The 27,489-nt window shown below is 44.8% G+C and overlaps 1 protein-coding gene across 1 annotated transcript in view; it reads right to left on the bottom strand.

The window, feature by feature from the left end:
- SLC5A1 (solute carrier family 5 member 1) overlaps positions 1–27,489 on the bottom strand; it is a 281,641-nt gene that overhangs the window by 57,995 nt on the left and 196,157 nt on the right. The window contains exon 6 of the mRNA XM_069619846.1: positions 21,594–21,699. Coding sequence (XP_069475947.1) covers positions 21,594–21,699 — 106 coding nt within the window. The remainder of the gene's footprint in view (positions 1–21,593; positions 21,700–27,489) is intronic.

The raw sequence follows: 27,489 nt of genomic DNA, 5'->3' as shown, positions 1-27,489 counted from the left end.
TTGTAATTAATTATTGAAAATAGGTATGCCATTTCGAACATAAATACTTTACAATAGTTCACAGCACAGATGGTAGTGGTGATATGAGTGGGTGCATTTTGGAGAGCACATTGTGAAGAATCCTACTGATCCATCACTGAAATGCTGCCTAAAGTCTCCTCCCAGGTGGCACGGGAAGGCAGATACTCCCTGATCCTAGCCTTGGGGGTTGTGTACTGTGGGAGGATCACTTGGGAGGAGACAGGGTTCCGGGTGGTGAGGAGATTCCGTGGGATGAGACACCTTAACTTTCCTCTGTAAGGCAGAATCTTCCCAAGGTACCTAAAGCGTGAATGTCATTTTAATGTCCCTAACTCCCATGTTAGATCTCGAGTTGTGGAACTTAATGATGTATGATCTGGCCAATTTTACATAAAGAAAAAATCCTTTTTGGTATCGCAAACTAAACACCTTCCTCAAACCCAAGCGTACACTATGAAGGAATGTGAAAATGTCTTCAATAAACTTGCTTCCTCTGTAAAGGCTAATCTTCAGAGACCCTCTCATAATCACATGAAGGGAATTAAACATAACCTTAAAAATTTAAAAATGCTAAAACCTAACTTTGAGGAAAGAAACTATAAGTCCCAGAATCCTACAGGGACTGTGTCGAGGAAGAGGGCTGTAGAGGCATGCAGATGTAGTCGTCAGGCACTTAAGCCTAGTAGCCATTACAGTAGTCAGGCAATTGAGGCAAATAGCCCACACCTGAAAATTATCATTGAATTATCATAAAAGGCCCCATCAGGGAGAGAAAGAAGGAAGGAGTGAAAGGAGCTGGAGCATTGGCTGGAGTGCAGGCTGTGGCAGCTGAAACAGAAGGAAGACACAAGGATGGTAAACCAAGCAGAAATGGGAGAACAAGAGGGATACCGGAATGTGCAGACAGCAGATTGCATATTCTGAGAGTCCTGTCCTCCCAAACTCTGACCAGCGGAAGACATGCTGGAGAAACGGTTTTCCCCATTCGAGACAGATTGTTGCAGTTGTCAAGTCGAGGGTCTTGGAAGCAGAGGAAACTTCCAAGACGTGTGGCCGGACCACAGACGCCTGTTCAAGAGATGGGTGTGGGTACCAGTGAACCAGAATCTGTATAAGTAGTAGTTGAAGTTGGCGAAGCAGTGCGACCCACAGGGAAAACGCTTCAGAAGCCGGTGAGTGAAGCACAGCATTCTAAAGCATTGTGCAAGCCTTGCCGGTAACAGAAACCAGCTCCTTTGCCACTCACGTAAGAATCCCAGCGAGTAGAAGTGGACTGCTGTATTCAAAACCCTTTCAACAATGAAATTGTAACACACACATATAAAGTAAAAGTCTTCTTGCTCGCATAGGAAGCCAACGCTGTTCAACCCCTTGTTCTAATAACCGAAGAGTATAATTTATTAAAGACTGGTCGCATGTCCTTGATTAAAAGAAGGGAATGCTGCAAAGACCATCACAGAACACTTAACACTGAAAATATTAAAGTAACAATATTTACCATGGTAAAACTACATTAATAAATGGCCGGATGTGCCTTATTGTGATTCCTCAAGGAGGCCTGAACTCTATCCTTTGCTTCTATGGGAATACAATTTCACAAACACCTTTAAAGCTTGAAAATACATTGTGTGTACCTAATTGTGCTTTCTCCTGAAAGACTGAACTTTATACTTTGTATATAACTGCCATATCTGTCATTTAAAAGAGTATAAAAGACTGACGAAGAGAACATGCCTTGCCTAAAGAAAAAAGGTACCCCATATTAACTGTGAAGCTGAACCTTTTTCAGAGTTTAAAACAGTCCGGCAATACTGTGAAGTTATTAACAGTTATTTGGCATAAACAAACAAGTGTACAAGTGTTACCTGAGTGTAAGAGTGAGGCACCAAAGCTTCTGGGTCATGGTTTGGATGAAAGCTGGCAGAAAGGTGTAGGTAAAATTGGGGAAGGGGAATTGGCTGCTTGTGAAAAAAAAATTCAGAAGTAGACTCAACCTGTAATGCCTAAGACTATGAAGGCCAGAAAGAAGGGAGTCTCGAAAGCAAACACAGGCTACCATTGTTGACAGACAAGAGAGGCAAAGAGGTTGCCCCTTTGAAGAGAACAGTTTGAAGGAAGAGTGCCTAGCCTACCTGAAGAGGTTGAAGTATTGTCAAAGCGATCTTGTTAAATTCTTTCTAAAAGGCAGGGAAAGGGAGGCATTTTGATACATTTTCTTTTAAAATAAAATGGCATATTTTGAAAGATCTTCAAGCAGTTGTCCACCTCGCATTACCGACCCCTCACAACATGCATAGTGGACTAGATCCCTTCAGTGAAGGGGTCAGAGTGCCACATAAAATGGTTACAATAAAGACAAACTCGATATATTATATGTACATTGCATCATACACACCTTAGGGAGGTGATGAGAAGGGTTTAGGACCTTGTAGGTCCTATTTACTTGGCAGAGCTAATCTTGAATAGTGCCATTGCTGAAAAAAGGTATGGGATGTCAGGTGAGAGGGACCTAGAGGTGGATCAGTGCAGGCGTACCGGTGAGGGTCGAGCAGGCACTGGTTGAGCGTACATTGGAATGTGACGGACTGTTTGAGTAGTACAAAGGGGAAGCTTTTGATAAAATGTGATGCAAATTGTGCATTTTAAAGAATATTCATTCAGTAACAATGGTCAAGACTACTAGCCACATGCAGTAACTAATCAAACTGGCCCACATAGCCCAAAAAGTGGCCCACTTTGATGCATAAAATGGGCCCACACTAGTATTTTGCATTTTTGGTTAGAGCATAGCCCTACAGACCAGCCCGAGCCTACCTTCACTCATGCAAGTTTGAATCCCACGAATCACTGTGTTTTATCCCACTGAAGTCAATAAATTGAGTACTGTTAATAACGACACGTGCTATTACTGCAATTAGAATTATGATACATTCATCATGAAGCTCTCCATAAAACCCAGGTCATTTTATTATGTATTGCTAGCTGTGCGCCAGATAAGATCTGTAAGTGGGGTAATTTGGCACCCTATTTTTTTAGTCGGGAGTGAAATCATTTTTGAATAAAAAATAAATCCCATTTCAAATGGGAGTATTTAATAAGCAATTGGAAATATGTTTTAATTGTAAAACAGATTTTCTTTATTTTTTAATAAATAGTTTTTGAACCAATTTATTCAAGCACATTAACATATAAATGTTTACCTCTTCTGATAAGGCAATAATAATGGTAGAGTTTTTTTCCTGTGGCACTAGGTGAACTACTTAGATGCTTGGATGAAAGTTTGGGTGCAGGCTGCTGTGTATCTGTTTCCTATTTTGCTTAGGGGTGTTTTACTGCCCTATTTTTAGGGATAAAAGTGGCTGATTCGCTGATTGATAGTACAAACAACGAGGGTTCCTTTTTATTGAGAATAAAGGTGACAGCGCTGGTGTTGAGTCATGCCCATGATGTGGCAACTACCGGTCATAGGGGGTTTCATACGACATTAGAAATCTTGCAAGAGGTTGCATACTGGCCACACATGGGTCAGGACCTCTACTTAAAGGGGTGTCTTGTGTGTGCTCAATTTTCAGCCAAATTCTCTCACACACAGAGCTCCCTGTTATGCGCGCAAATTCCCGGAATGGGATACGTACTGTTCGTTTCATCAGTAAAAACACGGGACTCAACCGAGTTTTGCGCTGTGGTTCACAGAAAGGAATATCCCGAACTACGGGCCTCCGAGGTGGCTGGAGGTTGCCATGGAAGCTTAGCACTGCGTTGCTAAGGAGAGGCAACGTGCGTGTCGGTTCACGGCGGTGATCATGTGACATTGGATATTTAACCCCGCCCCCCTGCTTGCTCAGTGCTTCTGATAAAGCATTTTTGGCGCTACTTGTTTACTGTCTTGCATCTCGTTCACCTGGTATCCTGAACCCTTGCTTCCATAACCGACCTTGCTTTTGGATAATCCTAGTCTGTTTTGGTATTTCAGTGATCTACTGGTTTTTCGACCCTTGCCTTCTGCCCTCGGATTTTGATTATCGTCTTTTCCTCTCGTTTACATTTGCTCGTATGGATTTGACCCGGATTGTTTAAAGGACTTCTCTTGAATATATATATAGACTACTCCGCGGGACAGCCTCCGCTGCAACGTGGGACAGCATCGGCTACTCCGCGGGACAGCTTCCACTGCAACGTGGGACAGCATCGGCTGCGCCGCGGGACAGCTTCCGCTGCTACGTGGGACAACGTTTGTTGCATCACGGGAGTTGCACATTAGGAAAAAACACCTTGACTTTTCGTATTCCTCCCAATTCATCTTTCTCTTGTATCACGAATATTTACCATGCATAGTTAAACCCTGGATTCCCTCTGGTAAGAATCTCTGTGCTTTTCTTCTTATTAGTACTGTAGTGTAAAAGGGAATAGTAACCAGAGAGGTCGTTTGTTTTGCAGAGAATTCCTATTGTTTCCGGTTCCTGCTAGATCGAGGTTAATCAACTTATGATCTGTTCTATCTCTAAGCAGGTTAGTGTGGGAGGAGTGTTAGTACTTAGAGAAGACACACGGTATACTTGGATACTAATTATGCTTCTTTCCTTCTACAGCTACAGTGGTCTCTGAGGGTAATCCAAACATCATTGAAAACATCTTTCAATTAATTGATCCCTCTGTATGTGAATTATTACCATTCAGAGGGGTACATTGGTGCTAAGAATTCTTCTTCTACAATACGGGGTCATCCAGTGAAGAGGAATTCTGACATAATCAGAAGCCTTAAACATGGACCTCAATGAGACCCTAGCTAACCTCATCCAGTTAGTGGCGGATTTGAGAACGGATATTTTTTTTTTTTTTTTTTTTTTACGCCACTTACCTTGTTCTGCACTTTTCCCCCCACCTCCTCCCCCTGCACTTTCTCCTTTTCCCCTTACCTCTGCACTTGCGCGATCTGAATGACACCTGGCCTAGTAGGATCGTTTGTCCGTCTTCCCCTTGTTTTCCCTCCCCCCCTGCCTCGTCGCGCCTTGAAACACTTGTGTATAGGCGCGTTACAAATACCATATCATATCATATCATATCATATGGCTACCGCTCATGCCGCCACTCAGCAACAAATTCTAGAGCTCCAGACAGCCATACAACCCTTGCCTTGTGCAGCACCAGCTTTACCAACCCCCCCGGTCGTTGAACCTGCACAGGCGGGGGCCGCTCCTGTGTATGTTACTTCCCAGTTTCCGTTGGCTCCACCAGAAAGATTCCATGGGGACCCAAAACATTTCAGGACGTTTCCAAATCAATGCCGTTTACATTTTTTATGTCAACCAGGCTCTTTTCCTGATTCTGCTACTAAGGCAGCCTTCTTGTTGTCCCATCTGGGGGGTACAGCCGCTGCTTGGGCTAATCCTCTTTTGGAGGAGGGTAGTCAGTTATTGTTCGATTGTGATGCATTGATTGAAGCCATGGGGAAGGTGTTTGATACTCGATACAAAGCCCAAGTCATGGAGTTGGAGTTATTAAGCCTGCAACAAGGGGATATGACGCTGTTGGCCTATGTAGCCAAATTCAATCAGTTAGCTGCTGAGACGGCTTGGCCTGATGATAAGAAGGCCTCCTTGTTCTATAAAGGTTTGTCTGAACCCTTAAAGGATACCCTTGCTATAGTACCTGTAGTTCCAACAGCCTTTCCAGAACTACTGGAACTAGTTCTTCAGATAGACGCTCGGAAAGCTGCTAGAAAAGGGGAGAAACGTGGTCTGATTCCTGAAGTCCAAGTCAACCCTTTATCTTCCCCTAGTACATCCGAACCAATGCAAATTGGGGCAGCTATACGAGGTCCTCTTTCACAAGAAGAAAGAGAGCATCGAAAGAAGAACAACCTATGTTTCTATTGTGGTTCTGCGGAACACTTATTGAAAGTTTGTACCAAGAAACCCTCCAAGAAACAGGGAAACGCGAAAGCTCGGCAATGAAAGGAGTCCGGTTGCCGAGCAATTACGTATCCAAGGATTCCATATCTGTCCAACCAATTGAAGTAGCGGTAATTTTCACGTTACCGCAAGATAAGATAGTTCAAGCCACAGCAATCATAGATTCTGGCGCCACAGGAAACTACATTGATTCTTTCTACGCCAAGGATCTGGGTCTTCCTACCATTGATAAAGCAAATCCTGTTTTGGTAAACGCTGTGGATGGTTCTTCCTTGGTTTCCGGAATGGTCATCCAGCAGACAGAGGATTTGAAAATGGAAACCTTAATGGGGCATTCCGAAATGATCTTCTTTGATCTTATATCTGCACCTCAGTTTAGGCTCATTTTGGGTCTTCCCTGGTTACGGTTGCATAACCCTATCATTGATTGGCACTCGGGCAGTATAGAACTTATGTCAGAGTTCTGCGAGAACCGATGTTGGAAGGACAAACTCCCAGTGAGCAGTCCTTGTCGTCCTCTTTTGGATATCGCCCCTACTGTTGGAGCAGTTATCACCAGTGTATTGCCTAATGAATATTCGGAATTCAAAGATGTGTTTGATGAAGGAGGTGGTTTGGTTTTGCCTCCACACAGACCCTACGACTGTCCTATTGATTTGATTCCAGGGGGTAAACTACCCTCCGGTAGAATATATTCATTGACCCACAAGGAAGACCTTATTCTAAAGGAATACATTGATCAGTCATTGAAAACTGGGTTCATTCGCCCTTCTCGTTCACCTGCGGCCTCTCCTTTATTCTTTGTACCTAAAAAAGAGGGGGACCTCCGCCCGTGTATTGATTATAGGGCTCTCAATTCCATTACTGTTCGGAATCAATATCCTATTCCTCTCATCTCAGTAGTTCTGGATCAGCTGGGTTCCTCCGTTATATTCACCAAATTAGACCTACGTGGTGCTTACAACTTGGTAAGAATCCGTAGTGGAGACGAGTGGAAAACAGCCTTTAAAACCAGGTATGGCTTGTTTGAATACAGAGTCATGCCGTTTGGGCTCTGTAACGCTCCCGCCACATTTCAATATTTCATTAATGATGTGTTTCATGACATGATGGACCAGTTTCTTATAGTCTATTTGGACGACATATTGATATACTCAGCATCCTATGACTTACATGTTACACACGTTTCCCGTGTGTTACAAAGATTACGTGAGAATAATTTGTTTGCTAAGCTAGAAAAATGTATTTTCCATGCTTCGGAAGTGGAATTTTTGGGATATGAGATGACCAGTAAAGGGATCCAAATGAGCCAGTCTAAGGTCAAGGTGGTTTTGGAATGGCCTCCGCCCAACTCTTTGAAAGCCTTGCAATCTTTCTTGGGTTTTGCAAACCTTTACAGGCGGTTCATTAAGGATTTTTCCACTTTGGTCGCTCCCTTGACCTCTTTGACGAGCAGTAAAACGGCTTTTATTTGGGACGATGCATGTGAACAGGCTTTCCAGACTCTCAAGACAGCTTTCACCAGCGCTCCGGTGCTTCAACACCCTAATCCGAATCTGCCATTTGTTGTAGAGGCCGACGCTTCAGACATTGCTCTTGGTGCCATATTGTCTCAGGAGTGTCCTGAAACCAAGGGGTTGCATCCGGTGGCATTTCATTCAAGGAAACTAACTTCCTATGAACGGAACTATACCATAACTGAAAGAGAGTTATTAGCGGTACGGGATTCCTTTTTGACCTGGCGTCATCACTTATTGGGTACAGCGTTCCCTGTTCAGGTTTTTACCGACCATAAGAATTTAGTGGCCTTACAGTCCGTTAAGTGTTCCACTGCTCGGCATGCTAGGTGGCATGAATTCTTTTCTATGTTTGATTTCATCATTACATACCGGCCCGGTTCTTTAAACACGAAGGCCGATGCACTTTCACGCATTCATGGCGAGTCGTCTTATCCAAGTACGGATGGTCGTCCGCTATTACCACACCAAGTGATTTGCGCATGTACTTTACAACCCACCTTGTGGGATGGATTACAGGATTGGGCGAGAGACAATCCTGGGGAGATCGCTAGACTTAACATTGAAGTCATACAAGGGTTACCTCATATCAAGGGTCTGCTGTTTCTTCCGGATGAGGATACGCGTATAAAGGCCATCAAGTGGTGTCATGATTCAATGCTAGCAGCACACCCGGGTATAAAGAAAACCATTGATCTCTTACAACGGTGTTGCTGGTGGCCTTCTATGGCTAAAGATGTTACTAAACACATTGCTTGTTGTTACGTTTGTGCCCAATGTAAAAGTTCTCGTTCCAAACCGGTCGGCTTGCTTCAATCTATGCCTGTTCCTGATTATCCATGGTATATGATTTCCATGGACTTTGTGGTGGATTTGCCCCCGGTTTCGGGCTTCAATACCATTTGGGTGGTCATTGATTACTTTACTAAACTGGCATTGTTCGTACCTTGCCAAGGACTCCCTACTGCTCCTATATTGGCGGATCTGTTTCTTAAACATGTTTTTCGTTTCTTTGGTCTTCCTTTCATTATCATTACTGATAGGGGCTCACAATTCACTTCTCGTTTCTGGAAATCTCTTACCGCTTCTTTTGGTGTTGATGATCGGTACTCCAGCTCGTACCATCCTCAAACGGATGGACAGACCGAACGTCTCAATTCAACCATGGAACAGTTTCTTAGATGTCTTACTCATCAGTATCAGGACACCTGGTTGTCCATGCTTCCTATGGCAGAGTTTGCTTATAATAATTCTCTCCATACCTCTACACGTTCTTTGCCGTTTTTTGCTTTATATGGCAGACATCCTAGGTCGATGCCCCTTTCTCCGGTCTTGCCCACTCACCACCCTGCAGCCTCCTCTTGCATCCAGCAACTTGTTTCGATACAGTCACAGGTTAAATTACACCTGGACAGTGCTCAGTCTACTGCCAAACGATTCGCTGACGCCCATCGCTCTACGTCTCCTAAGTATGTTGTTGGGGGTAAGGTTTGGCTCTCCACAAAGAATTCGCGTATCCCTGGTAGACAAGCTCTTCTCCCACGTTACGTCGGTCCGTTTGCTATCACGGCGGTAATAAACCCTGTCGTTGTACGACTATCTCTTCCTGCCCAATGGAAGGTACACCCTGTTTTTCATGTGTCCCTTCTCAAGGCCTTTCATCCTGATACCTCTCTCCCTTCCCGTCCGCCTCCCCTGTCTGTGCAGGGTGAGGAGGAGTATGAAGTCCACAAGATCCTAGATACGAAGTTTTTTCAGGGGTGTCAGGATGTATTATGTAGATTGGAAGGGTTATGGTCCGGAAGAAAGAACATGGGAGCCTGTTGGTCATATTCACGCTCCTCGTTTGTTATCTGAGTTTTGGGCCTCGAGAAGACGGGGCCCATCTTTGGGAGAGGGTACTGTTATGCGCGCAAATTCCCGGAATGGGATACGTACTGTTCGTTTCATCAGTAAAAACACGGGACTCAACCGAGTTTTGCGCTGTGGTTCACAGAAAGGAATATCCCGAACTACGGGCCTCCGAGGTGGCTGGAGGTTGCCATGGAAGCTTAGCACTGCGTTGCTAAGGAGAGGCAACGTGCGTGTCGGTTCACGGCGGTGATCATGTGACATTGGATATTTAACCCCGCCCCCCTGCTTGCTCAGTGCTTCTGATAAAGCATTTTTGGCGTTACTTGTTTACTGTCTTGCATCTCGTTCACCTGGTATCCTGAACCCTTGCTTCCATAACCGACCTTGCTTTTGGATAATCCTAGTCTGTTTTGGTATTTCAGTGATCTACTGGTTTTTCGACCCTTGCCTTCTGCCCTCGGATTTTGATTATCGTCTTTTCCTCTAGTTTACATTTGCTCGTATGGAATTGACCCGGATTGTTTAAAGGACTTCTCTTGAATATATATATAGACTACTCCGTGGGACAGCCTCCGCTGCAACGTGGGACAGCATCGGCTGCGCCGCGGGACAGCCTCCGCTGCTACGTGGGACAACGTTTGTTGCATCACGGGAGTTGCACATTAGGAAAAAACACCTTGACTTTCCATATTCCTCCCAATTCATCTTTCTCTTGCATCACGAATATTTACCATGCATAGTTAAACCCTGGATTCCCTCTGGTAAGAATCTCTGTGCTTTTCTTCTTATTAGTACTGTAGTGTAAAAGGGAATAGTAACCAGAGAGGTCGTTTGTTTTGCAGAGAATTCCTATTGTTTCCGGTTCCTGCTAGATCGAGGTTAATCAACTTATGATCTGTTCTATCTCTAAGCAGGTTAGTGTGGGAGGAGTGTTAGTACTTAGAGAAGACACACGGTATACTTGGATACTAATTATGCTTCTTTCCTTCTACAGCTACGGTGGTCTCTGAGGGTAATCCAAACATCATTGAAAACATCTTTCAATTAATTGATCCCTCTGTATGTGAATTATTACCATTCAGAGGGGTACATTGGTGGGAAGAATTCTTCTTCTACACTACGGGGTCAACCAGTGAAGAGGAATTCTGACACTCCCCTACAGAAAAATTGAATGATACTGCCTTGGTCAGATTTGCAAGTCAATTTCATCGGGCCAGTGATTCACTGCTCTATAAGAAACAAGTAAATGCTGACCATAACTTGCTTGTTTACCAAATGGGTAGAATGTCTTCGGGCCCCGAATTGTAAGGCGGAGATGGCTGCCACACTAATGATAAACCCTAACTTCTCTCGTTTTGGCCTCCTGCAAAAGACTGAGTCTGACAAAGGAAGTCACTTTACTAGCTAGGTGATGACCAAGATGTGAGAGATTCTAGGGGTAAAAAGAACACCCCACATTGCCTACTGCCTAGCCTCGAGCGGGCGAGCTGAGAGGTACAATAAGGCAATTGTGGGCATCTTGATGAGGTTTGTGGCGGACTCTGGACCTAGTTGGTACATCCGATTACCACTTGCCCTGATGGCTATTGGGTCCACACCATCTTCTGCAACATAAATGGGTCATTGAGCTCATGACTGGACAAAAGATGGTGCTACCTCAGCATCTGCTCTACAGAACTCAAGGGCAGACACTGATAAATGCGTCCACTACCCATGAGTACTTTGAACATTTAAGGAAACACCATCAGCACGCTTTTGCTTATGCTAAGCAGAATTTAGAAAAGACAGCAGAAGGAATGAAAACCTACGACGACTTAAAGACTACCAAGAAGGAGTACAATGTAGGTTGCAGGGGCTACATGTACAATTTTCAAAGGAACCAGACCAAGGAACGAAAGTTACTTCCCTCTTGCCGCAGTGCCTTTGCAATTGTCGATAAAATCTCACATGTTGCCTATAAGATCTGCATCCCTAAAGGAGAACATACAGAATAGAAATGGGTCAATTTCATCAATTCAAGAGTTGTCCCCCCAGACAGTCTTTACGGCCAATTGAGTAGTCCAGAGATGTAGAGACCAGGAACCATCTGAAGAATGAAAGGAAAGAATGGTAACCCAGAGGGACAATATTACATATATACAGGGAGTAAAGTAATTCATATTCATAATGAATGTATAAAAATCAGGATGAGAAAAATTATGTTTGTAGAAATGTTCATGTAAGTGAAATCAATGTCAATGTGTAGTTGTGGTTGTGTAAGTATAAGTGCTTTGTTTTGTTTTCAAATTGTATGCCTATTTACCGGGGAAAGGAGTACTGTATGAAATACTTAACCTCTCTTTTACTCCTCTTTGCAGACTCAATAACTCCTTAACCTTCACAGCCTGGGGATAGGAGGTTCTAAAAAGGGAGGGGTTCAAGGACCATAGCCCAAAATTCCAAAGAGAGGGGTGCAGGCCAAAGCACCCACTTCCTCCGAATGGGAAAAGGAGCGTACATGCTCCAATGAGGAAAACAATAAAGAAAAAGAAAAAAAGAAAAAACCTACTCTTCCTTGTTCCTTTCTACGAGTCACCCAAGTGAAAGAGACCAAGTGGGCTTGTGGGGTGCAAATACAGCCCCAGAGTGACTGAAACTGAGAGGTCATGCAAAGCCCCTATTGTGCGAGTGAAGCGGGCTGATGTTGAGACCCATTGGAATATGCAGGCCAGTTCAAAATATTGATTTGAAACATAAGCCCTAGTGAATGAACAAACATTGGCCTCTTTTAACTTCATCAAAGTGGACAGGCACTCAAGTTAACAAAAGTGTGCCTGAACACTTAAAACTGCTGAATGTGCCCAATGCATTCCAAAAGACATGTGTTGCTGCAAATGCTGTTTTCATAAACTGTGAAAAGCCACCATTTGACTGGAAAAGACTGATAGCAGCATGTTGCATTAACTTCTATGCAACATAAGACTGGGATCCGGGAATCTAAGTGAAGCCGAACATATTGCATTTGACACAAATAAAAACACTTACTTTCCAACATCCAAAATGGCATAATTCAAAAGGAAAGGCCTACTTCGTTTTAAAAGAGGACACTGTTATCCCATGGTAAACTGGGGCCTATGAGTGAACAATGCAGAAAGGGACACTCATGTCTTTTCAACTATTATGATAAAGAAAGACTTTACTCATGGACAGCCGGGTCAGATGCAATACAAAATGTCTCGAGTAAAACACATCTTTTCAATTTAAAATCTTATTCTTTCAGAAATATGTATGTAGCTTGTTTTCCCCATTGAACTAAAGCCTGTGTCCCAGGAGCTCTGACCTCAAATACCATTGGCTGGGGTCCACCAGGAAAACAGGTCTGTTTCAGTTACATCCAAAGAAATACAAAGATTTTAGATCAAAATTGTGGAAGGGTCAAATAAAACAGCCAACAGAACTGACCTTTCAGGACTGTCTTGACCCCAATAAACTGCCTCTCAGAAAAACTAATGGATCTTCAAAGACTGTGTAGAAACATACATTACTGATAAGCAAATGTGTAAGTCATGTGACTTTTGAGAAATGGAAACTCACTGGGGGTGAGCTAGATGTGAAACTGCAGGCTTCTATATTAATGATTGCCATTTTAAACACATTGGACACCTTTTGATAATAGCAGAACCTTGCATTGTGATGGGCTCATTCAGGACTTGTTTAGAAGATCATCAAAAGCCTGCGAGTTCTATGTAAATATTAACCATATGCCATGTGTGTAATGTATGTTAGAGATGTATGTTGTGACACTCCTATAAATCAGAAAACTCTGAAACTTGGTGAACTGATAGAAAAATGTATGTGTGTTTTGTGATGTTTGCTACTTATAACTATTTCAGCTCATGAATAAACCACGGAAAATGATAGCTCCTCCCAGGAAGGTTGTGCCACAACACATTTAGTGTCCCTCGATTCATCATAAATTGTAGAATTAAAAAATATCTATGTTTATGCAGTTATCTGAAAAGAGAAGATAGTTGCCATGTAATGACATACTGATACAATAAAATAGGTTAAAAAAATGTCATTTGAAATTATGCATTTCTCTATCATTATCCATAATCCAGACCTCCTAAACTCCTTGTCCTATTGGCTGGTTGTGGGCAGATTGGTGGGAGGGGAAGAAAGAGAGATGTCCAATCCGAAGCGTGGGAATATTGATAATGTGTATCTGTTATCAGAACTATATAATATCAATGTCCAACCTGAAGAAAAGGACTAACAAGTGAGACTAGGAGATATCAAAAGAAGGAGGGGAAAGAACAACCAGAGAAGGGAGATAGAGACCCTGGGACTTTTGCTAGGGTCTTCTGTGTGGAAAGCTGGGAGCTCCATCTGAAGGAGGCCTGTGGCTGGTGGGAGCTTGCTTTGAAAAGAGGCCTGAGGTGTGACCTGCATACCTGTTTCCAAATGAGGGTCTGAGATCTGGCTGGCCTCCTGAGCTGAGAATAGAGACCTCCTATGTAAGTAGATATATCCCCAAAGCTATCCATTGTCTTGGGAAATACCTGCCTTAATCCTTTCCATTTAATTGTGTGGGGGGGCGTGTAATCCCATATAGGAAAGATCACGTCGTGAGTTTTGTTCAAATTCAAAACTAACAAATCTCATTCCCAGTCTGTTACAACCACTATTGTCGATAAAGTCATTGGGTGAACATGTTTTCCCATTTATTCCCAAACCAGAATCCCAAAAAGCCCTGCATGTCATTTTGAATATAGTGTGTTCCAAAACGAAATTTCTCATTGAGTTTATTTCCCAAACCCTGCCTTTTCAATAAAAAGCCCAAATGACATTCCCAGTCTATTCCCACTCCCTCAACCTGGCCTTTGAACTCAGGGGTGTCACAGATGGCTGATGTCTGGACAGGGTGATGGGGGAAAAGAGCATGTTGATCAATGAAGTGAAGATTGTGCAATATTAAAGTGTCTTATGTGTGAAAGTGCAGAGAAATCCCATTGTGCTGATTTGAATTTCAATCTGTGTTGTTGTTGTAATTGAAGGTTTATTCAAAAATACATGTTGGTCATATTGATGCAAACAAATGTCATAAGGGATTATTGTTTTGTGCCACAGAGTTGGTGGTTTGTGCTATTGTAGAGAATTACTATTGTGTAAATGTAAATAAATATTTACTATTATTTCTATACACTGGCCTGGTTCCTAGTTTATTGGTGATACAGGGGGTATCGGTTGAGTGGTATTATACAGGTTGGAGACCATACCAAATTAGAATCTGCTAAGCGCTTTGTTGTGAGACACCTTCATTGTGTGGGGGGGGGCCTGAGTTGAGAGTGAATGTCCAATAAACTGTGACAAATCATAACATGTCTGTCTACATTTCCTGCTCTGCCATACAAAGGCAGGTGCAGGAATGCCAGCATGGATTTTCATGCTGCCATTAATATAATGGAATATGCCTGCAATTGCCACCTAGTGAATGCAGGCAAATTCCAGGGGAATTCATTGTAAATCCCTCCCGCAAGCGTTAATCATGGGAGACATGTACACTTTTCCACTACATAATGGAAAAGCAACAAGTAAAGGCAGAAATGGAAATACCCCTCACTTTTCCACATTGTGGTGGACAGGTGAAAAACTGCATGAAAGGGACCTTTTGAACAAAAGTGCCAATGTGCCTCTACACACACAGCAACAGTTAAGCACAACATGAAGGGGGCCCTGTTGGTCCCCCACGTTAATTGCACAGAGTGGACAGGGTCAATTTGTACTTGTGCCAAAGGGGCCGGTGCCCTCCACATAGTGGTGGAAATGGAAAAAATGGAAAGGGGGATCCTGCAAGGGCCGTGGTCGGGGTGGAGTTTGGAGGAGGGGCAGAGTTCCAGGGGGCGGAGCTGGCAATTGAACTCCTCTCAAAGGAAATGTTCAAAATAATAGTTTAATAAAAAATGGTGCAATTTCTTTCATGCTGCTCCTTTCCAAACTCCACACTGATCAATTCCATTTGAAATCACTTCCATGGCAGCGGTGCACCCAAAATACTGTTGGTAATGCAGTGATCTTTAGTACATTAAGGGATCTATAGACACGCTCAACAGAAGAAGGTTACCAGGGTAGCTCAGCACGTTCAGACTGTTGCTGAGATGTTATATATAAAAAACTGGTTGTTAATTGTATGACGTTTTGTAATTCTTTATTTTAAAAAAAAGCAAGCACTGTAAAATGTGTTTGCCTATCTTCAGGGCGGGGTTGGGGAAATGTCTGCCCCTGTAATGAAAATCAAAAGTTTACCCCCATGAACCCACAGTTTAATTTCCTAATAACTGCTGTCAGCACAACAGAAGCATTTATTTGTCATTAAGCAGTTTGACAAGCATAACAACTTTATAAATATAACCTGTGATAAAACACAAAGGAAGGGGCACAAAAATTACAGTTTATTTGTTTGGTAGTCCGACAAAAAAAGAAACACATTTCAAAGAAAACTAGAGAATGCAAGTTAAAGCAGTATTTTTGAGTTTGGAAATTACTTTTATTTTTTCTCTATGAAAGTGTCAGATGCACATTTGGAAAATTCCCACCACGTAGAATGTCTGCTTGTAACAGTGATGACCCCAACCCCAGTGATAGTTCTGGCCCATTGGTTCCCATGGTGTCTCTTTCGGGCCAGAAGAACAAAACAGGCTGGGCATAGAAGCCTGCAAACACGCAAACGAAGGCTGGAGAAAGGAGCACATAGCAGATTAGATCAGGGTAGAGTAGGGTGAGGTGAGTGTGAGTGGGGATAGAAGTCACAGTGAGGCGGGAGAGAGTGGGGTGGGATAGAGTGGGGAGGGGGTAGAGTGTGTGGGTAGAGTAGGGTGAGGTGAGTGTGAGTGGGGATAGATGTCACAGTGAGGCGGGAGCGTGTGACGTGGGGTAAAGTGGGGTGGGGGTATAGTGCGCGGGTAGAGTAGGGTAGGGGTGTGAGGTATTAATGAACAGAGCCCTGTAAAACAGATAGATGGGGTGGGATATAACAGTGTTGATAAGAGGCTGGGGGTGGTCGGGCATCCACCAAGGGTCCTGTGATCAGTGGCTGAATAGATGATCTTTGAAGAATAGCGGCTTCAGTCCCTTCCTAACATGCACGAGGGAGGGTACCCTTCTGATGAGAGTTGCTATGTTGTTCCACAGTACTGGTGCATAGCACGAGGAGGCCTGCTTTCTTTACTATCCAGTGAAGTGGGAGAATGGAACAAAAGGCTCCCACCAATCCCCTCACACCCCTGGCCTAGAGGATCGCGGCCCAGACACCCGCCACGAGAGGAGTTTGCCCATCTACCAGACGACCAAATACCCTGGTACAGGAACATACGGATGTGCCCACCAGCCTGCCCACCAGCCTGCCCTCCCCATGCCGACACCAGCGGCATGGATGAACTCGACTGAACCATTCAACAGTAAATGAACACATCGTTAGAGATGCCATGACGACCTAGCCAACGGTCATCACACCCGTGCAAACATGCACACTGGACACTCCCACACCAATCCACACAAAGAACATATTCAGTGCTATGACGTAGGTGACGGACACACCCACTGACGCGCATCTTTATTATTTTTCACATAGGTTTTTCAAAATGCAGAAACGCAAGACGCACAATGAACTCATCTAAAATGCTTGCTCACGCTTCTCCTAAACCCATGCATTGCAATGAGAAATATAACGAAGACATGATACTGGGGATAAAGCAATATGATACCATAACCTAAAGCGCTGTGCATCAAACGTCTCCACCTATGCACCAGGCCCAAGTAGGCCGCAAGCAAGAGCTTTCATGAACATTGAACGAGCAAGAGTACAGTTCCTCACCCTGCAGAATGAGCCCGGCGAGAGCAGACAGTCAAGGGCACAATGTTGCAAACTCGCATGCCGCAAGCCGACGCCAAGGTCACACCTGCAAATTAAGCCAGGCACACAGTGGAAAATGCAATATTAAATGTGCAGAATTCTGCCTCAACCACGGTCTCTCCTCACGTGACCAAGCCGAACCTGACAGGGTGCCAGGCCCAGGAGGAGGGAGGCGCCTGGATCCCATGTTTCAAGACACAGGCAGATACAATTAAGCGACTCAATGGACATCTGCGGCGGTGGGAGTAGTCTGCCTTCCAGCATATGAATAAATCCTCACATTGTCTGCACATACCCATAGTGATACATTGTTGCAAATGGCAGGTGCACCGCGAGCTGGGAACAGCGATGGTCCCAGACTGGGGGGCTCGCGAGTGAACCAATCAGAACATGGGGCTCTTATCACTGACGCCATTAACATTAGCCAATCCTCAGGGGTCTTCATGTAACAATTTTCATGTATCAAATTGAAGGGACAACCCAAGTATACCACCTGACTGACCCTCGACCACTAACAACGCCCTCTATACGTATGCTATACTAACCCTACCACTCGAGGAACCAATCCAGAGTGGCGATAGGTTTTTTGCTAATTTTTCCCAGGTGACGCAAGTAGCGCGTCAGACTAAGGTAAAAAGGGCCTGCGAGCCCCACGATTGGAGAGAGAGTGTCAGGACGGACGCGTACGATCCTTGACCCATCCCTGCCGTTTTGTTTAATAAACACCAGAATCACCTTGCTTCTTGCGTGTGCCTCATACTCATTTTTCTGGGATATACGGGAGGAGTTGGGGCCTCCCGGCCCGGAGGTCCGCGGACGGCCCAGCCGTCCCCGGGAGAATTTCCCCCCAACACCAGCACAGTGGTAATGTGACTTCTTATGTTGTTTTGGCGTCATTGCAAGTGTGTAAAATGTGAATGTTGCACCCTGGTTAGGATGTGTGTAGAGTAACCAATCAGTTTTATTGTGGGTTAGTCATGGTGTGGCATACACGGCAAGTACTTATCAGCGCTGTGTGGGCATTTAAAGACTGCTGGGTGGTCATTTACAGATGTTAATGTGACTGTGGTGGGCCCAACTACATTAGCTTCAGGCCACACTTGTTAGACAATCCTGGCTACGCCTCCGACACCACCTCCCTAGAATTAAAGGCACACTTGGCAACAGTTAGCCAAGCTTGGCATACACTACGAACCTTTGGCTCTCCAGATGCTTTGGACTCCAACTCTCATGAGCCCTCAACGTTAATTATGCTGACTTGGGCTGGTGAGAGTTTTAGTCCCAAACATCTGGAGAGCTAAAGGGTGCAGCTCTGTGGATTACATGTATGCCAGCACCACAGGCTATGCATGGAATCTTTTAAGAACCTTGGTACAGGTAAATTGGGATCGGCATTACGCTGCCAGCATGCCACTTTCCTAGAATGAGTGTGGGACAGCACTAAAACCTTCCTAGAAGAAGGCTGGTGCATGGCATGATTTCATGCCTCTGATCAATGCCTTTTAATCCCACATGCTGCGCTGGTGTTACAGCCATAAATAACTAACCTTATCTTACCTAATGACTCAAATAAACTTAACAGGTGGCATAAACCTCTGTTTATAGCAAGTTCTAAATATTGTGGGTGTTTGGCACCATTTACCCAAGCAAGGTCATGAGCAGAGGTCGAGCAGCCCGGCAGACTATAGGCCCATGTCAAAGGAGTGGCTGCCATTCATTGTACAGATGTTTGGTGTGAGCACGGAATGCAAGACCCGGTAGCGGGAATCTATATCATCGTTGCGCCGCCCGTTACTGTGGCGACAAAAATGGCGACACCAATTATGGCGCGGCGCAGTGATCAGATAGATCACTTTTGCCCCCCAATAATCTAACCCCCACCCCACTTACCTTTATTGCGGCGCACTTCTGTGTGTGACACCGACTCTCTTGTACCCCTGCAGCATCAGTTCCTCCCACTTACGGTGCTGACGCCGCAGGGTCCTTTTTCCAGTTCCCCTGCTTACCGTAATGGTAAGTGGGGACACCACCATTCCTGCCACCAAGGAGAGCGGGGACATCCTTGCAACCCCCACTCCACTTGGGCACAGTAATGGGAGTCGGCATTCTCCAAAATGCCGACTGCGCAGTAAAAGCACAGTCCGCATTTTAGAGTCTCAGTTATGGTGCAATACCGCTAGCGCCACTTAGGTGGTGCTACATCTTGCACATTGGAGCAAGTCTTCCATCTGCTGGATCTAGCCTACTGGCCTAACGCACCCCTTTTGTTTCAGGTGCTAAGCATGTTATGCACCTACCATGGGGTACTGGACACAACAAGAAGAACTCTCAGCTCCATGATCAGAGCACCTCTGTGGATGTCACAATATGTACCCAACTTGGACCACATAGCGCACATTCCAACCATACACCCTTCCATATGTGCACCCATGCTCCAGCCTAAAACCTTCAGAGACTACAGCTGTGCACTATAAAATCATATCAGTACACATGCGTTAATTACCCAGCACCCTTTGTGTGCTATTCCAGGATTCTATGGCAGGACAGTCTTTGACTTGCATTGCAACATATCAACTACTACACAAAGGTTTTCTGCAACAAGGTCTGGAAGCCCCTCTACCGAGAACGAACACGGCCAAGTAACCTGTTCTATGCGTAGGTTTGCACTCGGAAGGGTCTAAAGCCACGTCATAGCTCACTGTACTTTTCACAGAGGAGAAATAGCCATTTGCATATAGTTTGGTCTCACCCACCTGGGCAGTCCAGGACCGAAATGCTGGGCAATTCTCCTTTGAAAGGCTTCCCCGAGCTGGTGTAGTGGCGGTGCCCTATTTAAGTGAAAGGCACTTAAATAGGCACCGGCTTTTGTGTTGCAGAGGGGAGCTTTTCACTTAAACAGGGCCCCACTGCCCCCAAAGAAAAGCACCCTGGGCTTCTCCTCCTCCTTGGACCTGGAGAGCAAGTAAACTGGCCCAGGCGCAAACAATGAAGTCAAGACTGCTCCCGGGATATCGACCATCAGAAGAGCACCAGCCCCCCCAACCTCCCCTCCCCCCCACACACGCCTGTGGGCATCTTTACTAACCCCTTAAGTGCTATGGGTGAGAACGTTGGTCCTAAATTCCTATAGGAAACTATTGTAGGCTCCGTTCACTCCTGCAGTTACGTGACAGAGGGAAGCTGCTCTTCCCATTGCCCTGGTCAACTTAAGGGGTAAGAGAGGAGTTGCCAAGCCAATGGTCTGCAGCTTATTTCTGCCCCTAGTGTGTCCTGAAGGAGCTATATTGTACCTTGCAGCAATAGCCAACTGTGACCATATTCTTGCTGGGGTGCGGCCCTACCACGTATCAACCAGCAATGCACGGCTGGCGAGATTCACGGACCAGTGATGCACAACTGGTGACATTTGTCTACCAGTGACACACAGCTGGAGAGATTCGGGAACCAGCAGTGCTCTGCTACCGTGACCCATGCCTACACGATGCACAGCAACTGGCCACCACCAACAGGAATAACAGCCTTGCGAAGACCAAAGTCAGTGGGTCTCATTACGAGCATGCTGGTCCGGTAATAACGGTGCTGTTAAGCCTACTTGCACCATTGTTACCGACCGGCACACTTCGAGTCTGTTTGCCGCTGCCGTCCCACCCGTCAGGTCTGACCTGCAGGGCGGAACGGCAGCCAATCGCAGACTTTCACGGAGGCAACGGCACCGTTATTTACGGTACCGGTGCCTCTGTGTTCCCCATTCCCATAGAGTCCTAGGGGACTCAAATGGGAATGGGGAATACCATTTTTCCGGCGCCTGACTTCCCGGACCAGCAGGGTTAGAATCCCCTGCTGTTACCGGCAAGCCAGGCGCCGTAAAAATTCACGAGTCCGGCGGCAGCCTGCCAATATTACCGGCACGGCTACCGTCGGACTCGTAATGAGGCCCCGTGACAAGCATTAATGAAAAATGGCGCATGTAAGCAGCAGTTCACACATTTCTTCTTGACACCCGGTCACTGGCAGGAAGAAGAGTTAAAGCTTGACTTTAAAAGTGACAGAGCTGTAAGACTCCCCTGTGAGAGGGCGGGAATAAGATTTGTGAGTGACAGCAAGGGATCTATGTCAAAATAATGAATCCTTTACCTCGAATCCTGAAAATCTGGACTTTATTTCTCGGTTTTTTGCACTTTTTCACTCAAATAAATGCGGGGGGAGACCCACCGCAGTCCCCCCCAGTTGCCCTATTCCCAATCGATACCCCTACCCCAATTACTTTCTATATTTGTGCGAAAAACTGCAAACAATCGAACAAAAACACCTTCCATTTTCGGGTTTGCAATAAAGGGGTTGGATATTTTCTTCCTCTCCTACATGTGAAGACAGCGCTAGGGAGCGAGCGGCGCTTACCGGTGACCGTGTACAATGCAGTTATAAGAAGCAGCATGACAATAGCTAAGTAAATATTCAGCTTCATGGCCTGGTTGATAAATATTGCTCCGGAAAACATATCTGCCTGAAAAAGAAAGAAAAGCAATTTCAATCATTTTACAATAATGATCAGGAGGCTAGTATTATTATTTATTTATTGAGCACTTGGTTCAATACAAACACAGACACAGCAGTATACGCAAAAGAAAATATACATACATACAATACGTTAGAATGCACCACATAAATACAATCGATTAAAACAAGACAAGGCCAATATAAAATAAAATGCAAATGATCTTCCTAGAAAGGTTCAAATGAACATTGTAGACAGTAAGCCTCAGCCAATCCATTGCTACATGTCAGTCTAAACATGCATGGACACCCTCCTGACGGCTCCAAGGAGCAGTACAAATAACCTCACGGCAGCTTTCTGGGTTCTTTTTAAAAACTCTTTCCATATGTAAAACGCCACCGCTGTATGACTAGAAAGTCGCACCCCAAAACTGATCCATCTGATAGTTTCAAATCTATGTACAAAACACTTCTGTCCCCCAAAATATCGTGATTGAGAACTGCATTGGAGAATTGACCTTGGGGTATGGGGCAGGAGCGCACACAGCCGCCATTGCACTCTCACATGTCCAGAGCTCTCGCACATGTGTTGGGCATACACGTGTCCATCAATTACAAGCAGGCAGAGTCCCCTGGGCCGGTGCCGGCTTCGCACCTCACAGGGCGAGCTATGAGCGAGACTACTTCCACCGCAAAGGAGGCCTAACAGGGATGATTGTAGGCCAAAGTCACAGTTCTGTAAACACCTGCATCCCTCCTCTGTGCCCCTCTGTATCCTAACGCCGCTGCATATCTGTTCTCTTGTTACCTCTGAAAAGCGCTTCGTTATGCATCTGTACTGTGTATACCCATATAAAGCGCTCTGCTATGCATCTGCACTGTTGCATACCTATGTAAAGTGCTCCGTTATGCCTCTGTACTGTGTATACCCATACAAAGCGATCTGTTATGCAGCTGTACTGTGTGTACCCATGTAAAGCGATCAGTTATGCATCTGTACTGCTTTATATCTATGTAAAGTGCTGTGTTATGCATCTGTACTGCTGTACACCTCTGAAAAGCGATCCGTTATGCATCTGTACTGTTGTATACCTAGGAAAAGTGCTCTGTTATGCAGCAGTACTGTTGCACCCCTATGTAAAGCGCTCTGTTATGCATCTGTACTGTTGTATATCTATATGAAGCGCTCTGTTATGCATCTATACTATTGTACACCTCTGAAAAAGCGCTCTGTTATCCATCTGTACAGTGTATACCCATATAAAGCGCTCAGTTATGTATCTGTACTGTTGTATACCTATGTAAAGCGCTCTGTTATGCATCTGCACTGTTGCATACCTATGTAAAGCGCTCGGTTATGCATCTGTACTGTTGTATACCTATGTAAAGCTCTCTGTTATGCATCTGCACTGTTGCATACCTATGTAAAGCGCTCGGTTATGCACCTGTACTGTTGTATACCTATGTAAAGCGCTCTGTTATGCATCTGCACTGTTGCATACCTATGTAAAGCGCTCGGTTATGCACCTGTACTGTTGTATACCTATGTAAAGCGCTCTGTTATGAATATGCACTGTTGCATACCTATGTAAAACGCTCTGTTATGCATCTGTACTGTTGTACACCTATGTAAAGCGCTCTGTTATGCATCTGCACTGTTGCATACCTATGTAAAGCGCTTGGTTATGCATCTGTACTGTTGTATACCTATGTAAAGCGCTCTGTTATGCATCTGCACTGTTGCATACCTATGTAAAGTGCTCTGTTATGCATCTGAACTGTTGTACACCTATGTAAAGCGCTCTGTTATGCATCTGTACTGTTGCATACCTATGTAAAACGCTCTGTTACGCATCTGTACTGTTGTATACCTATGTAAAGCGCTCTGTTATGCATCTGCACTGTTGCATACCTATGTAAAGCGCTCGGTTATGCATCTGTACTGTTGTATACCTATGTAAAGCGCTCTGTTATGCATCTGCACTGTTGCATACCTATGTAAAGCGCTCGGTTATGCATCTGTACTGTTGTATACCTATGTAAAGCACTCTGTTATGCATCTGCACTGTTGTATACCTATGTAAAGCGCTCTGTTATGCATCTGCACTGTTGCATACCTATGTAAAGCGCTCGGTTATGCATCTGTACTGTTGTATACCTATGTAAAGCGCTCTGTTATGCATCTGCACTGTTGCATACCTGTGTAAAGTGCTCTGTTATGCATCTGCACTGTTGCATACCTGTGTAAAGCGCTCGGTTATGCATCTGTACTGTTGTATACCTGTGTAAAGCGCTCTGTTATGCATCTGCACTGTTGCATACCTGTGTAAAGCGCTCGGTTATGCATCTGTACTGTTGTATACCTATGTAAAGCGCTCTGTTATGCATCTGCACTGTTGCATACCTGTGTAAAGCGCTCTGTTATGCATCTGCACTGTTGCATACCTATGTAAAGCGCTCTGTTATGCATCTGCACTGTTGCATACCTATGTAAAGCGCTCGGTTATGCATCTGCACTGTTGTATACCTATGTAAAGCGCTCTGTTATGCATCTGCACTGTTGCATACCTATGTAAAGCGCTCGGTTATGCATCTGCACTGTTGTATACCTATGTAAAGCGCTCTGTTATGCATCTGTACTGTTGTATACCTATGTAAAGCGCTCTGTTATGCATCTGCACTGTTGCATACCTATGTAAAGCGCTCAGTTATGCATCTGTACTGTTGCACACCTATGTAAAGCGCTCTGTTATGCATCTGTACTGTTGTACACCTATGTAAAGCGCTCTGTTATGCATCTGTACTGTTGTATACCTATGTAAAGCGCTCTGTTATGCATCTGCACTGTTGCATACCTATGTAAAGTGCTCTGTTATGCATCTGAACTGTTGCATACCTATGTAAAGCGCTCTGTTATGCATCTGTACTGTTGTATACCTATGTAAAGCGCTCTGTTATGCATCTGCACTGTTGCATACCTATGTAAAGCGCTCTGTTATGCATCTGCACTGTTGCATACCTATGTAAAGCGCTCTGTTATGCATCTGTACTGTTGCATACCTATGTAAAGCGCTCTGTTATGCATCTGCACTGTTGCATACCTATGTAAAGTGCTCTGTTATGCATCTGCACTGTTGCATACCTATGTAAAGCGCTCGGTTATGCATCTGTACTGTTGTATACCTATGTAAAGCGCTCTGTTATGCATCTGCACTGTTGCATACCTATGTAAAGCGCTCGGTTATGCATCTGTACTGTTGTATACCTATGTAAAGCGCTCTGTTATGCATCTGCACTGTTGCATACCTATGTAAAGCGCTCGGTTATGCATCTGTACTGTTGTACACCTATGTAAAGCGCTCTGTTATGCATCTGTACTGTTGTATACCTATGTAAAGCGCTCTGTTATGCATCTGCACTGTTGCATACCTATGTAAAGTGCTCTGTTATGCATCTGCACTGTTGCATACCTATGTAAAGCGCTCGGTTATGCATCTGTACTGTTGTATACCTGTGTAAAGCGCTCTGTTATGCATCTGCACTGTTGCATACCTATGTAAAGCGCTCGGTTATGCATCTGTACTGTTGTATACCTGTGTAAAGCGCTCTGTTATGCATCTGCACTGTTGCATACCTGTGTAAAGCGCTCTGTTATGCATCTGCACTGTTGCATACCTATGTAAAGCGCTCTGTTATGCATCTGCACTGTTGCATACCTATGTAAAGCGCTCGGTTATGCATCTGCACTGTTGTATACCTATGTAAAGCGCTCTGTTATGCATCTGCACTGTTGCATACCTATGTAAAGCGCTCGGTTATGCATCTGTACTGTTGTATACCTATGTAAAGCGCTCTGTTATGCATCTGCACTGTTGCATACCTATGTAAAGCGCTCGGTTATGCATCTGTACTGTTGCACACCTATGTAAAGCGCTCTGTTATGCATCTGTACTGTTGCATACCTATGTAAAGCGCTCTGTTATGCATCTGCACTGTTGCATACCTATGTAAAGTGCTCTGTTATGCATCTGAACTGTTGTATACCGCTGTAAAGCGCTCTGCTGCTTCTCAAAGCTAGGTCCGCACTCAATAAATAGCCTATTAATAATAAAAATAGTAACGATGTACAGGCAGGAGGTGGGAAGTGAGTGTCGCACTCAGTGGCAAAGGCCCTCAGGAGGTAGACGTAACGAAGAGGGACGACTTCCCAAAGTTTCAAACTAGATCTTGGGGGAAGGGGATTAATGAGGCGTCATTTGTCAGAGATAAGAAATGATTTTCCAGCAAGAAGTTGCTATTGGCTAGCCCCTGTTTCCAGGAGCCAATCATCTGAATGTCTTTCCTATACAACCCCCCTCTTGTCCTTTCTGTCAAGAGCATCGTCCACCTTACACACTATAAAAGACTTCACAGTTACGCGTAAAATTAAGCGACTCTGTTAAAGTGTCTCTGATTTGAACTCTTAATTGCCTTTTAATTTTACTCGTAATTGTTATTTTTAAGAGTTCAGTGTGTTCTGATATGTAAAGTGGACTGGATTCTTGACAGAAGGGAACAGAGCGGAACCAAGAGAAGCAGTGAATATCTTGACTTAGGCCAATACTACCAAGACTGCTAAGAGAGACTTTGTTTGGTTTTGTTCAGTGTGTCCTGAGTGTCCAAACATTCAACACAGGCTCATGATTTGGCAGAAAAGACTTCGCTTTTTTTTTTACATGCAGGCCCCCTGCTGCCATGCTAGGGTCCAGTGTTCTGCTCTGCTTTAGGGCAAAGGGAGCAGACTTCTCTCTGGAGAGACTGGGTGGCCTATGCAAAGGTAGAGGCAGTGCACTACTCCAGAGAGGGCAGAGAGAAGGCGCCGCTCCACTGAGGGCATAGGGGATGGAAGCAGGGCAGCACTCTAATGAGGGAGAATGGGTGGTACTGATCCACTGAGGGCAAGCAGAGGTGGGCCGGACACTGCTCCATTGAGGGAAAGGGGTACAGGCCACGGCTCCATTGAGGGCAAAGGCAGGGCACAGGTCCACTCAGGGCAAACGTTAGGGCCTGCCACATTGAGAGCAAAGAGCAGAGCCGTTTTTATGGGATGGCAAAGGGGGCATGTGCCCCAAGCCCCCCACCCTGGAGCGGGCACCCACAAGGATGCCTGATTGAAATCAGTCAAAGCCCATTTGTTTTACAAAACTAAAATAACCTATACTATGTATGGTGTGCTGCTGAGGTGCCAAGCGTGCAGCCAGGCTGTTGCTGACCAATACATTTGGTCCTATCAATTAATCCTATGATGCTTTTTGGGTTCAGTGTAGTACACAGTTTGTCCAGTCATTATAGCACAACTCCTGTAGTATTCTCACCCTTCTGTGGGTTATATATAGATGATGTGCCATACCAAAAATTGAAATGCATATTGATATATTTGAGTGTCATGATTGCTCACAAGATAGCTAATTAATTCCAGCAAGGCCGACTCAGTCTTATGTCTGAGGTTGATAAACGTGCATGCATTTATACTTTTGTGATAGTAACACTTAAAGTGTGCTACACAGCAATCTAATTGCACAAGTTAGACTAGCTATATAAAGTGACTGACATAGCATCCATCTGGTGGGTCTAGAGCTTTGTTCCTCCAAATGAGGGTTGTTAAAATCGCAACCACTTCCCAATGAGGAACATAAAGGGCCTCATTACGAGGAGGGCGGTAAGGGGTTAACGGCGCCGGTAAAGGGGCCGGAGCCGTCAACCCCTTACCGCCCTATTACAAGGTCTCCTCGCGGGACCCGCTAAGGCCGCCTGGTAAAAC

The sequence above is a fragment of the Ambystoma mexicanum genome, chromosome 10 (assembly GCF_040938575.1).
Source record: "Ambystoma mexicanum isolate Mex_15411 chromosome 10, UKY_AmexF1_1, whole genome shotgun sequence".
NCBI classification, from domain to species: Eukaryota; Metazoa; Chordata; class Amphibia; order Caudata; family Ambystomatidae; genus Ambystoma; species Ambystoma mexicanum.
Note: the sequence above shows the minus strand (reverse complement) of the source record. Positions and strands in the feature narration are given on the sequence as shown.